This window comes from Palaemon carinicauda, chromosome 29 (assembly GCF_036898095.1).
Source record: "Palaemon carinicauda isolate YSFRI2023 chromosome 29, ASM3689809v2, whole genome shotgun sequence".
NCBI classification, from domain to species: domain Eukaryota; kingdom Metazoa; phylum Arthropoda; class Malacostraca; order Decapoda; family Palaemonidae; genus Palaemon; species Palaemon carinicauda.
In genome coordinates, this window is record NC_090753.1 from 39,509,225 (window position 1) to 39,522,859 (window position 13,635).

The 13,635-nt window shown below is 42.7% G+C and overlaps 1 protein-coding gene across 1 annotated transcript in view; it reads left to right on the forward strand.

Annotated features, from left to right (window-relative positions):
• Positions 1-387, forward strand: part of LOC137622520 (uncharacterized) — a 10,395-nt gene extending 10,008 nt beyond the window's left edge. Inside the window, exon 2 of the mRNA XM_068353124.1 lies at positions 1-387. This exon is cut by the window's left edge and continues 340 nt beyond it. Coding sequence (XP_068209225.1) covers positions 1-387 — 387 coding nt within the window.
• The last annotated feature ends 13,248 nt before the right edge of the window (positions 388-13,635 follow it).

Sequence of the window (13,635 nt, forward strand, 5' to 3'; positions counted from 1 at the left end):
GCCAAATTCCCCAGCCCCCTGAGGGTACATTCCTCAGCCTCCTTGTGGCCTCATTACTCAGCTCCCTTGTGGCCAAATTCTCCAGCCCTCCCTGAGGCAATATTCCCCAGCTACCTATGGCAACCTTACCCTAGCGCCTTGTGGCCACATCCCCCAGCCCCCATGTGGCCACATTCCTTAGACCCACTGCGGCCACGTTCTTCAGATCCTTCGGGTCACATTCCCCAGCCCTTCCATCTGTGGCCACATTCCACAGCTCCCCTTTGGCCACATTCCCCTGCCCTCCCTGTGGCCACATTCCCCAGCCCCCCTGTGGCCACATTCCCCAGCTCCCTTAAGGCCACATTCCCCAGCCCTCAAGGCCATATGCCTCAGCCTATCCATTGACTAAATTCCTTCAGAAATGTCTATAATATCCTTCTCCTCCGAAAATAATTTGAGAGAGAGAGAGAGAGAGAGAGAGAGAGAGAGAGAGAGAGAGAGAGAGAGAGAGAGAGAGAGAGAGAGAGAGGGGGGGGGGGGGGCGGGCATGAGGTAAATTTATCATCATCATGATTAATGAATCCATGGAAATCTTCAGCCGAAATTTTATTTTGGTGGCTCAGACAATGGGAAAATTAAGTCGGGATTTTGGTGATAATTTAACACCTGAATGATAAATGACTTTTTTTTTTTAATGTTTTTCTATAATTGAAGAGGGCTTATGCTATTAAAGGTCATTCAGGAGGTTTTATAAATCTAGTGTCTTTGGGAAAAGTTTTTAAATTAGAGCTAGTGCGGGCAACCCATCAAATAGGATGGCTAAATATTTAGATAGACAACCACACGTACACACACACACACACACACACACACACACTAACACACACACACACACACACACAAACTGTCAATTCTTCTCAACAGCGCCCCCTTTCCTAACTACAATTCTTCTCAGCGTGGTTGTGACTACTCTCTCTCCCCTAACCCGAGGGACGAGGACAGATCGACAAGTCGAGTAGCTATACATCTGGAATTGGGTATTTCCACGGCTGCCAATTAGCCAATTCCTACGACAGTTGTGGAAATTAAGGAGAAATCAAGGAGGTCCAGCTCTCATGGTAAGTTAGGAAAAGGAACCTGGGTAGGAAATAGCCAATTCCTGAAATGTAAAGATTTAAAGGTCACTCATGAATTTAAGAGGCAAGGGACTGTGACAATGTCCTAACAGGACAAGGCCGTAGAGACAGACTTTAGCGACCAAGCCCCCTCTCCACCCAAGTTAGGATATGGGAGGGCCAGGCAATGGCTGCTGATGACTCAGCGGGTAGACCTGCTAGCTCCCTCAAAACTCACATCCCTAGCTCAGAAGGCTGGCAAAGTTGCGGACAATACTAGAAACTATCGTCCAACAGATTGTCATGCAGTAGTAGGTTGGTTAGGGCACCAGCCACCCGTTGAGATACTACCATTAGAGAGTTATGGCGTCTTTTGAATCCTTCTCTCTACTTACGGTTCATGTTCCCTTTGCCTACACATATACCGAAAATTCTGGCCTATTCTCAACATATTTTCCTCTGTCCTCATACACCTGACAACAGTGAGATTACCAAACAATTCATCTTCTCCCAAGGGGTTATTGCACTGTAATTGTTCAGTGGCCACTTTCCTCTTCCTAGGGGTAGAAGAGACTCTTTAGCTATGGTAAGCGGGTGACAATCTAAGTTAATGTTTACTTTTAACTCTCATACTTGAAATTACAATGGAAATATGGTTGTTGTAGCCTATCAGAAACTTCCCTGCCTACCGATCAGTAAAACTGGTGATTAAGCCACACTCTTGTTTGATAGTCTCTTGTAGTGTCTGTAACCTCACTATCTTTGTGAGATAAGGATTGGCGGTTTGAGGGAGCATGTAGGCCTTACCTGCTGAGACATCGGTAACCATTGCCAGGCCCTCCCTGGTCCTAACTTGACTGGAGAGGGTTATTGGGTGTTGATCATATGTAGGCTATTTAAAGACACTCTCTATGAGATTGACCTGGCCGTATATCTTAGCAATCCATTTTTGTCAACGGTTATACTCGTATAAGCGGATGAACAACTTGCAGTAGTAATGAGAGCTTTAGGTGTGAAAGAAATGCCCCCCTAAATCTAGATGAAGTCACTGGCAGCAGGTTGACGGATTGGGTTTAAGGCGATGGACAAACTCCCCTATGGATTTTACTCCTGATGCCTGGCGGTTGATCTTACTAGAATTAGTATGGAACGGCAGGGGTCACTTGCCATAGTTAGATAGGCACTGCACATCACAAGGAACTGACTATCCTTTGATGTATCTAGCCAATGAATCCTTTATGGATTTAGTCAGTCATGGAGAGAGAAGATGAAAGAATGGTCCCCAGACCTGGGCATAGCAGGGTGCTAAGAATATCCTGGTTTATAAATATTAAAGAAATATTTAAAATAGGTAATTGGAATGTTATAGCCATGAATCAGCTTTGAAAATTACAGCAAGTGGAGAGTGAATTTATGAAATATAGTTTGGATATATTGGCCCTAAGTGAAACTCGTTGTAAGGGGATTGGAAAGGATATTTTAAACCAAGGTTATATATATATATATATATATATATATATATATATATATATATATATATATATATATATATATATATATATATATATATATATATATATATATATATACTCAGGAAGATCAGATGCAGTTGGAAGAGAAGGGATAGGAATGATGATGACACCAAGAGCAGAAAAGGCATTAACCGAGTGGAGAGCTGTAAAAAGTAGAAGTTAAAATCAAAGCAGAGCAATATAAGTATTATAGTTTGCTATGCCCCAACAAATGATTATAGAAAGTAAATATGAATACTATGAAAAACTGCAGCGTACAATAGATTAGATCCAGGAGAGACATGAAAATTTTTATTGGCGACGTTAAAAGGACTTTCAAGGGATAGAGAATGTGATGGGTGTCGAGGTTCTTGGTGAGATTGTTGATGAAAAGGAGCACATTTCATAAGTTTCTGGGCAGCAAATAATCTTGTCATTGGAGGTACTCTTTTTCAACACAAGAGAATCCACATATATACATGGACTTCCTATGTGACAATTACAGAAAACAAATAGAAATTAAAACTGAAAGCACCCAACAGAAAGGTAGATAGAATACCTAGGTTTTATACAACTAAGATTTTAGAAGAAGAGCACAGGGAAACATTTCCATTTGAATGTAGGAATCGATTTGCAGTCTTGAAGACCTTAAGAGAAGAAGAACAGACAATTAATGAAGGATTGTGTGATATTAAAAACATATATCAGTCACTTAGTAGTGAAGTCTTTGGAGACACAGTTACATGGAGATACCCATGGATATAAAATGGTAGTTTGGGATACTATAGTAAGGAGACAAAGACAGAAATTGATTATGAAAGTTTTCGAAGAAGTAATGTAAATTAAAAGCCAGGGCATGCTGAGTATTCCAGTATTGATTTTGAGGTCAAATGAAAAGCCAAGAATAAATGGAGAGAATAATTACAGTCATAACACTTACGTTAGTTGTTATGAAAAAAAAAAAAAATAGTATGCTTATTCTCAATAGACTGGAAAGAAAGACTGATGGAAAATGAGAGATAAAAAAGTTTGATTAAAAAAAAAGGTAGAAGTTACACTAACAAAATTTTCATTTTGAGACATGTTCAGTAATGCATATAATATAGGTATCCAGTTTTGATGGCATTTGTGGATTAGGAAAAAAGCCTTTGATATTGTGCATTAACCAATTTTGTGGAGAGTCCTCCGTTAATATGGAATCCCTATTAAATGTGTAACTTTGACGAAGTCTTCATGAGCATAGTAAGTGCAAAGTTAATGTTATGGAGTCTTATCAAATGAATTTCCAGTGAAAAGCGGAGAACTCCTATGTTGTTTATCCTCCTCATGAATTTTGTAATGAGTAGAACAGTTGGAGATGGTGAAGAAGAATTGGCCTTGATTGTTGATAGGAATTTAGCTCACCTAGAGTGTGCTGATGATGTTGTCCTTATCAGCAGAACACCTCAAGATTTGCAATGTTTGCTTACCAGAATCCATGAGGTTGGGCTGCAGATAAATAAAAGAAAGACATAGAAGATGAGAACAGAGCATGCAATGGAAGATGGAATACCATTGGAAGAAGAAAGGATTATGATGTAGAATCATTGAAATATTTAGAAATTATGATCTCCAATACAGGGTCTTTAGAATTATAGTTTAGTGAGAGATTGATAAAGACAAATCTGATAATGGCAAGGTTAAGTAAAATTTGGAAATCAAATCGGCTGAAATTACATATAAAAATTAGACTATATATTAATTTCCTATGATCGGTGCTAGCCTATGGAAATGAGTCTTGGTATGACTATGAAACAATTTCCAATAGATTTAGTAGATTTGATAACAAAGCCCTCAGAAAGATATTGGGAATTAAATGGCAGGACAGGATTAGAAATGAAACTATAAGAGATATTACTCGAGTTCCATATGTGGATGAGATCATGATGAGGGGTAGATGGAGTTGTTTTGGGCATGCTCTTCGTACTCCCCAAGAGAGATTAGTTTACCAAACGTTCAGCTGGGCTCCACAAGGAACTAGAAGAGTTTGGAGACCCAGCCCTAAATGATTAATGGAGAAGTATTGAATTAAAAACTCAAAATAGTGACGACAGGCGAAATCTAACCGAGGCCCTTAGGGCCAATAGGAGTATGAGATGATGATGATGAGGAGGAGGAGAAGGATATATATATATATATATATATATATATATATATATATATATATATATATATATATATATATATATATATATATATATATATATATATATATATATATATATATATACATATATATGTATATATATATATATATATATATATATATATATATATATATATATATATATATATATATATATATATATATATATATATATATATATATATATATATATGTATGTATGTATGTATATATATATATATATATATATATATATATATATATATATATATATATATATATATATATATATATATATATATATATATATATATATATATATATATATATATATATATATATATATATATATATGTGTGTGTGTGTGTGTGTGTGTGTGTGTGTATAATGAAATGTCTTTTTTAATTCCCAAATCAGCATTCAGCTTTCTCTTACAGAATACAATTATTATTTATTTAATGTATTATTACAAATATTCAATCATGTGTCCAGTAAGGATATACAAAATTGAAACGCACTATAGTTTTTCATTGCATATTTCTAATATTCTAAACATTTTTCAAGAGGTGATTTCGTTTTTTTATGAATTAATGGAAACTCGAAAGAATCCCATGAATCATTATTTTTGCATTTGAACAAATGTATAATTTCAACAAAAGTAAACAACTTCACTGATAATGTATATGAACAAATAACATGATAGATGGATAGATATACACAAGAACCTCTCATCAACATTTCTGGCAGTCTTTATGTTGGCATCTCGCTCTCTCTCTCTCTCTCTCTCTCTCTCTCTCTCTCTCTCTCTCTCTCTCTCTCTCTCTCTCCTGGGTCTTCCTTGGGATCCTCAACGTAATGTCATCAGCTAGTTGTGTCATTGTTTTTATGTGCAATGTTGCTTTTTTATTTGTTTTTATTCAGCGTGTTTCTTTTTTTTTTTTTGGGGGGGGGTAATGTTAATGTTTCTATTATTATTTCTAATTCTTAAAAGTTATTGCACTGTTTTTGAATTTGTTGCTCGTTTACTGGGGAATTTAATTTTTCCCGAGGCTATTTTTAAGTTTTGTAACATTACTTCCTTCATTATATTTTCTCTTCTATCATTGCATATGAATTTCCATGTTTTCTTTCGTTAATTCTTGATGGATATAATTTTTTGATACACTCGTGTGCAAACGTGCACGTCAACGTGTACACGATCTCACAAAAACATACGCACGCACACACCATAAAAGGAAAAGACAAATCACCTCATTCCAACAAATAAAAATAGCAAGCCACATACAAGTCTACATTTTAGATCTCTCATCTCGATGGGATTGAATCCAATTAAACCAGTTAGGTCATTAATCAGGCTTTCATCTCATATAATAATGTTTTTTTCCTAGAGGGCCATATGCTTATGCCCACTTCGGAGGGGTTAGTACCATGGAGGAGATACCTTCCTGTTCACAGCAAGCTTTTAAGAGTGATGTTGCTGGCCTCATGAACTTTTCTCAACTCTTATGTGGCGCTGGTAGTCCTTCTCAGCGGAGTCGAATGGTAGTGATTAGCCGGTTGCAAATCACGAACCTCACAATAGAGAGAGGGTGTAGTACTGAACCAGTGAAGCATGACAGAAACTGTCCCTCTTCTAAAGAGATTATTTCAGTCAGTTTGTTGTTGAGCTGAAAGAAAAAGTCTTTCCAAAAGGTTATATTGCTACAACCGTCAGGTGATTCACGAGGCAGCTACCAAAATCAATAATACCTGGATTGAACTGGATTATCATCCTCCAATCTTTAAAATTCTCTGCCTACCTTCCTTTTCCAAACATTCAAGTGATCATTGGCTTCCTTCGTGGTTATAACCAAATATTGAATTTCAGACTTTGCATTTACTATATACTTATGTAAAAAAAAAAGAAAAAAAATATATAAATAAATAAAAAGGCGGTACTGTGGGAGCGGATAATGTCTAAGCCCAAACCTTAATGACGTTACTCCCGAAAGTTGTGGTGGCCTATTATATTGGAAACGTCCCTGCCTGGTAATCTGCAGGACCCTGGCCAGAGTAAACTCGATAGTGTCTTGTAGTGTCTGCAACCTGACCATTCTTGTGACATAGGGATGTAGGGTTGCGGGGAGCCTACAGATCTACATGCTGAGTCATTACCAGTCATTGCCCTCCGGCGTCAATTACCTTAAATGCCAGGATGCCAGAAAACCTCAAATCAATCAATCAATCAATCAGCCATTGCCTAGCCCTCCATGGTCCTAGCTTGGGTGGAGAGGGGCTTAGGCGCTGATCATATATGTATATGATTAGTCTCTAGAGGCGGGAATGTAGCAAAGTATGGAAAAAGATAAAAAATCTTTGTCGATCGAGAATTATTTGTGCTTGCAGGCAAGATGGTATGCTGGGATGTTGGAGTGTGTTCAGTGCATCCTTTATTTGTGTCATCACTAAAGTCGGATTTCTTCAGAAGGTCTGAACAGATTTAAATATATATATATATATATATATATATATATATATATATATATATATATATATATATATATATATATATATATATATATATATATATATATATATATATATATATATATATATGATATGTCGCGATATCCCTTTGTGAAGGGATATTCGCTCCAGGAGTTAGAATTCTGGTACCTTAAGGTAAATTCTCTGGGAATATCGCCGTAGTTGTAATATACCCTAGGAAGCTACCCTATAGGAACTTCTATCAGGACGACATGGCTTGATCCCCAAAAAAAAATATATATATATATATATATATATATATATATATATATATATATATATATATATATATATATATATATATATATATATATATATATATATATATATATATATATATATATATATATATATATATATATATATATATATTTTGGGCTCAAGCCATGTCGTCCTGATAGAAGTTCCTATAGGGTAGCTTCCTAGGGTATATTACAAGTACGGCGATATTCCCAGAGAATTTACCTTAAGGTACCAGAATTCTAACTCCTGGAGCGAATATCCCTCCAGAAAGGGATATCGCGACATATCAGAGGACGTATCCTTGACACGCCACATGGCAATCTGCATCCCGAACAGAGATTTCGTCTCGCAGGGGGCAATTGGCAAGAAACGAATTCGGGAAAGAAAAAGGGGGAGCCGCTCCCAAGGCTCCCTATCTCTCGTTTCGTAAGCGTGCCTGGCGCCAATGCTGGCGCCATCTATATTCCTTTTTGCGTAGCTTATCAACTCGGTGTTTTTTCCTGTGTTTCTCACAAATCTTGGATTTATTCTGCTTTTCATGGCTTCTCCGTCTTCGTCGGCCTCTGATAAGTTGAGTACCATGTCTTTTATGTATAAATGTAGGCTCTTGGTAAATTTTTGAGTGATTAATAGGTTTAATCTTTGTTACAAGAGCCGTATCCTACCGGAGGCGTCATGGACGCTGTCGCTCGCTAGGTATAAATTTAGTTAGTCAGAGCGACATTCCTGGTTGTTTTGCTTAAATAAATTTTAGCTATTTAGCATTACATAGGATTTCCTTTTGTGCTTAGTATTATTTTGGCGAAGTATTCGCCATTCTGGCCTACGCTAGGCCATGTAGCCTAGTCGTTTTGTCCTAGTACTTCATGCATGATTTTGGTTTTTCCGAGTGTATTATAATTTTATTGAAGCTTTAGGCTATGTTTTATACATTTAAGATTGTGTGGAATATTTCCAAGATAGTATACGAGTGAGTTTCGGTGATTTAGGTAATCGATTCTCTTGGTGCCTAAGCTAAGTTGCTTATGGAGCCTTAGTATACTTTCTCATACTCCCCGGTTGCTTTCTTTTCTTCGGAGAAGGTATGCAATCCCTTTCCCTCTGTTTAAGCCTTGGTCTTATTCCTAAGTGGTTTTTTTCCGAATTAATTTTCGATAAAACTATACTGGGGTGTTACTGTACCTTCCTGTTCCAGTAAGTCTGGTTCAAAGAGGGACAGAACAACAGAGTTGTAAGGACACCGATCCCTTCGTCGTCCAGAAAATCGACAAACTACTTATTTATTTAAATTCTCTTTTCGCCACACTGTGGTGTCCTATGTATATATATTCCGCTCTACCAGAGCTACATTTTGATATATGTATCGTTTCATGACATGTTTTTGTTAACCCATAATTCAAATATTTGTAAGTGTAAGAAAACACATATATTTTGGCGGGCACTTCAATCTAACTTGGCGCCAATGTAATTCTACGTTTCCATCCACACCTTGTTATGTATTTCCGTGCGCATTCAAATAAGTATCAGTTGATCTTGGTGACGCTTGTCTCACTGTCCTTACAACTGGTGACCCCGGAGTTGAAAGTAGCATCAGCGGTTTTGGCTTTGCCATTAACGGACTTATTACGGCCGTGCTACCTTCTACATACTCCGTTACCTTAGGCAAGAACCTGCCTTTGGTTCTCCCACACTTTGGTGAACGTAAGGCAGTAGGATGAGCTTAACCGACATATCAACCTCTCACCTCTTCGCCGACTCGTCGTCTGGCCACGATGTAGGAAGCAACACTCCCATCGCACCCAACGGCCTCGCCTCCACGCCCAAAGTCAAACTGCCGCCCTTTTCTCAACACAACACCACTTCCTGGTTCCTGAGAGCGGACGTACTCTTCCGCGTAGCTAGACTCAGCGACTCCTGCGCCAAGGATGACATCGTTCTCACCTCCATACCTGAAGTATTTGACAAGATTTCCCCATGGCTCGACGCCCAGGCCGGCCAAGTTTCATACGACGACCTGAGAACGAAACTCATCGGTATCTACTCCCTCTCCGTCTCAGCAAGGGCACAGAAAGTACCGGACGTCGCCGGCAAGCCCATGGGTGACACCTCTCCTGTCGAGGTGTGGGATGAGCTAACCGGCCTGCTCATGCTCCCCGAAACAGACAGCAACGGCCGACGACGTGAGATTAGCTTATCTCGCGAGATCTTTCTTCGACGCCTACCACAGGACGTACGGGCCCAATTGACAGACGCCGACACGCTCCCGATGAACGAACTCCTGTCGAAGGCTCAGAAGCTCCACGAGGCCTCCAAAGCATCTCGCCTCGGAGCATCATCGTCAACACTGCCTCCGTTATCCTCCTTCAGCAGCTGCTCTTCCATAGACTCCTAGGCAATGGCCCTCGAGGACGACGAGATCAACATTCTATCAAGAAAGAAACCACCGCAACCGACGCGACCAAACCCTAGGCCTAACCCAGCATGGTGCTTCTACCACCAACAGTTCGGCAGTGACGCCAAGAAATGTAGAGCACCATGCAGTTTCCCTAGAAGATGTCGCCAGAAGCATCCACCTGCCACCATCGCGGCCGCAGTTAACCATAACAAGATTGGTTTCTGTATCCTCGATACCATTTCCAACCGTAGGCTCATGGTGGACACCGGCGCAATGCAGTCAACGTTCCCTCCTTCGAAGTCCGACCTAGACCGTGGTCCCGACAAAAACACTCCCTCACTCATCGCCGCCAACGGATCTCCCATACGGTGCTATGGAATCAAGACCCTCAAGATATCTATCATGGGCCGTTCGTATTCTTGGCCCTTCGCTATCGCCGACGTCAATCGCCCCCTCCTCGGTGCAGATTTCCTCGCCCACCATGGACTCCTCGTCGATGTCGCTAACAGACGTGTCATCGACACGGGGACCTGCCAGTCTCGCGCCCTAGAACATGGCCCTGCAACAATGTCCGTATCCGCCGTAACAACGCACCCCTACGCTGACCTCCTACGAGAGTTTCCCGAGGTTTTCAAGCCCGAGCTCCGACACTCGCCAGGTTCCCCGTCCAAGCATGGCATCTACCACCACATCACAATGACAGGACCTCCCACTCACGCCAAATTCCGCCGCCTCCCACCTCAGAAACTGAAGGATGCCAAACGCGCCTTCGAGGACATGGAACGCATGGGTATCTGTAAGAAAGCATCGAGCCCCTGGGCATCACCCCTGCACTTGGTTAAAAAGCCGGACGGGTCCTGGAGACCTTGCGGCGACTACAGGTGCCTCAACCTCATCACAACGCCCGATCACTACCCACTGCCCAACATGCAGGACCTAACGAACGCGTTGCACGGCGCAAGGTTTTTTACCAAGATGGACCTTCTCAAGTCTTACTTTCAGGTCCCCGTATTCCCGGAAGATATCCCGAAAACTGCCATTGTAACGCCGTTCGGATCCTACACCTTCGCATACTCAACCTTCGGTCTACGCAACGCCGGGGCAACCTTCCAACGACTAATGGATAGCATTCTGGGTGACTTACCTTTCTGCGTCTGCTACGTCGACGACATCCTGATATTCTCGAAAACCAAGGAGGAACACCGGGAACATGTCCGCACCGTCCTAAAGCGCCTACAGGAGAACGGCCTAGTCGTACGCTTCGACAAATGTACGTTCGGTGCGGAGGGAGTGGATTTCCTTGGTCACCGTGTATCCTCGCGCGGGGTAAAACTCATGACAACCAAAGTCGACGCCATCAGGAAGTTCCCAATACCTACGACCATTCGCCAACTTCAGGAGTTCTTGGGAATGGTCAATTACTACAGGCGCCTCATCCCCAACATCGCACAAACCCTGTCACCCCTCGACGACGTCCTGAAAGGAAAAGCTAAAAAACTCGAGTGGGGCTTGCCCCAGCAACAGGCATTCGCTCGGACGAAGGATGCCCTTGCGAATGCCACCATCCTGGCTCATTTCGACGACAACGCGCCCCTGCGACTAACGACCGACGCCAGCAACGTCGCCTGCGGGGCTGTGCTTGAGCAACTCGTCGATGGTTCTCCTCGACCGCTGGCATTCTTCAGCAAGAAATTGAAACCCGCCCAAACAAGATACAGCACCTTCGATAGGGAACTCCTCGCCGTCTACCTCGCCGTCCGCCACTTCAGGCACATCTTGGAGGGTACCCCCTTCACGATTGCAACGGATCATCAACCCCTCGTCCACGCCTTCACAAAATCAACGGACGCATGGTCATCCCGACAACAACGTCATCTCGCATCAATCGCCGAATTCGGGTGCACCATACGTTACGTCCCAGGAAAGAAAAACCCAGTCGCGGACGCCCTTTCAAGGATTGAAATTGACGCGATCCACCTGGGAATCGACTACGCCAATCTCGCAACCGAACAACGCACCGACCGAGAAGCACAGGTTCACCTGACGGAGCCATCCGCGCTCAAGATAAGTGCGGTTCCCCTCGGACCAGCAGGAGTAACTATTCTTTGCGACACCAGCACGGGCCGCCCTCGCCCCTGGGTACCAGCCTCCTGCAGAAGGAAAATATTCGATATCATCCACGGACTTTCGCACCCCTCAGGACGCACCACCGCTCGCCTTCTGTCTGAAAAGTTTGTCTGGCCAGGGATAAAAAAGGACGCCCGGGAATGGGCGAGGTCATGCATCGACTGCCAGTCAAGCAAGGTCAGCCGTCACACCGAATCGGGGGTGGGCGATTTTCCCCAGCCAAAAAGACGTTTCGGACATATACACATCGACATCGTGGGACCATTGCCCCCTTCTGGATCCGCTCGCTACCTACTTACGATCATCGATTGCTCCACGAGGTGGTTGGAGGCATCGCCGATGACCGAAGCTACGACTCAAGCATGTGCCGAAGCCCTCCTGTCAAGCTGGGTGAGCAGGTTTGGCGTTCCTGACGACATCGCGATTGACAGAGGCCCCGCTTTCCTCTCAGAAATATGGCTGGCTTTGGCGAACCTGATGGGGACGACGCTCCACAGCACCACGGCATACAACCCCGCGGCAAACGGCATGGTCGAACGAACGCACCGCGCCCTCAAGGCGTCCCTGATGGCGAGCTGCACCGACGGGGACTGGAAATCACGACTTCCTTGGGTACTCCTCGGCCTTCGCACCGCCCCTCGCGCAGATGGCGAACCTTCGCCCTCCGAAAAAGTTTACGGGGAAGCGCTCGCAGTTCCTGGCGAATTCTTTCCCTCATCAACCGACGACACGCAGCTGGATCACCTAAGGGATATCGCCAGGAAGTTCAGGCCGTGTCTCAAAACTTACCAGGACAGAACCAAGCACTTCAAGCCAAAAAGCCCGGATGACTGCAAGTACGTTTTCGTCCGTGTCGACGCTCATCGACAACCACTGACTAGACCTTATCGAGGTCCCTACCGGGTTATTAAAAAAACAACGAAAGCCTTCCTTCTCGACGTCCATGGCCAAGAGGAATGGGTCTCTATAGACCGCGTGAAACCAGCGTTTCTCGAAGGAAGCGACACCGCCTCCGCTGGACCTGGCAGACCTAGAGTTCCGCCACAAAACAAGCCGCCCAACGAAGGAAAAATCATCAAACGACGTCAAGAGGAAGAGATCCTTACACCGACCGCCAGCGCGCCCCTCCGTTCAAAAACAAGAGGAACCCTCCGACGCCCAAAGAGATACGAAGATTGATCATCAGCCCTCTACGCCGCCCGATGTCTTGGGGGGGGAGTACTTGTAAGGACACCGATCCCTTCGTCGTCCAGAAAATCGACAAACTACTTATTTATTTAAATTCTCTCTTCGCCACACTGTGGTGTCCTATGTATATATATTCCGCTCTACCAGAGCTACATTTTGATATATGTATCGTTTCATGACATGTTTTTGTTAACCCATAATTCATATATTTGTAAGTGTAAGAAAACACATATATTTTGGCGGGCACTTCAATCAAACTTGGCGCCAATGTAATCCTACGTTTCCGTCCGCACCTTGTTATGTATTTCCGTGCGCATTCAAATAAAGTATCAGTTGATCTTGGTGACGCTTGTCTCACTGTCCTTTTTAGTGTGAGTCTGTGTT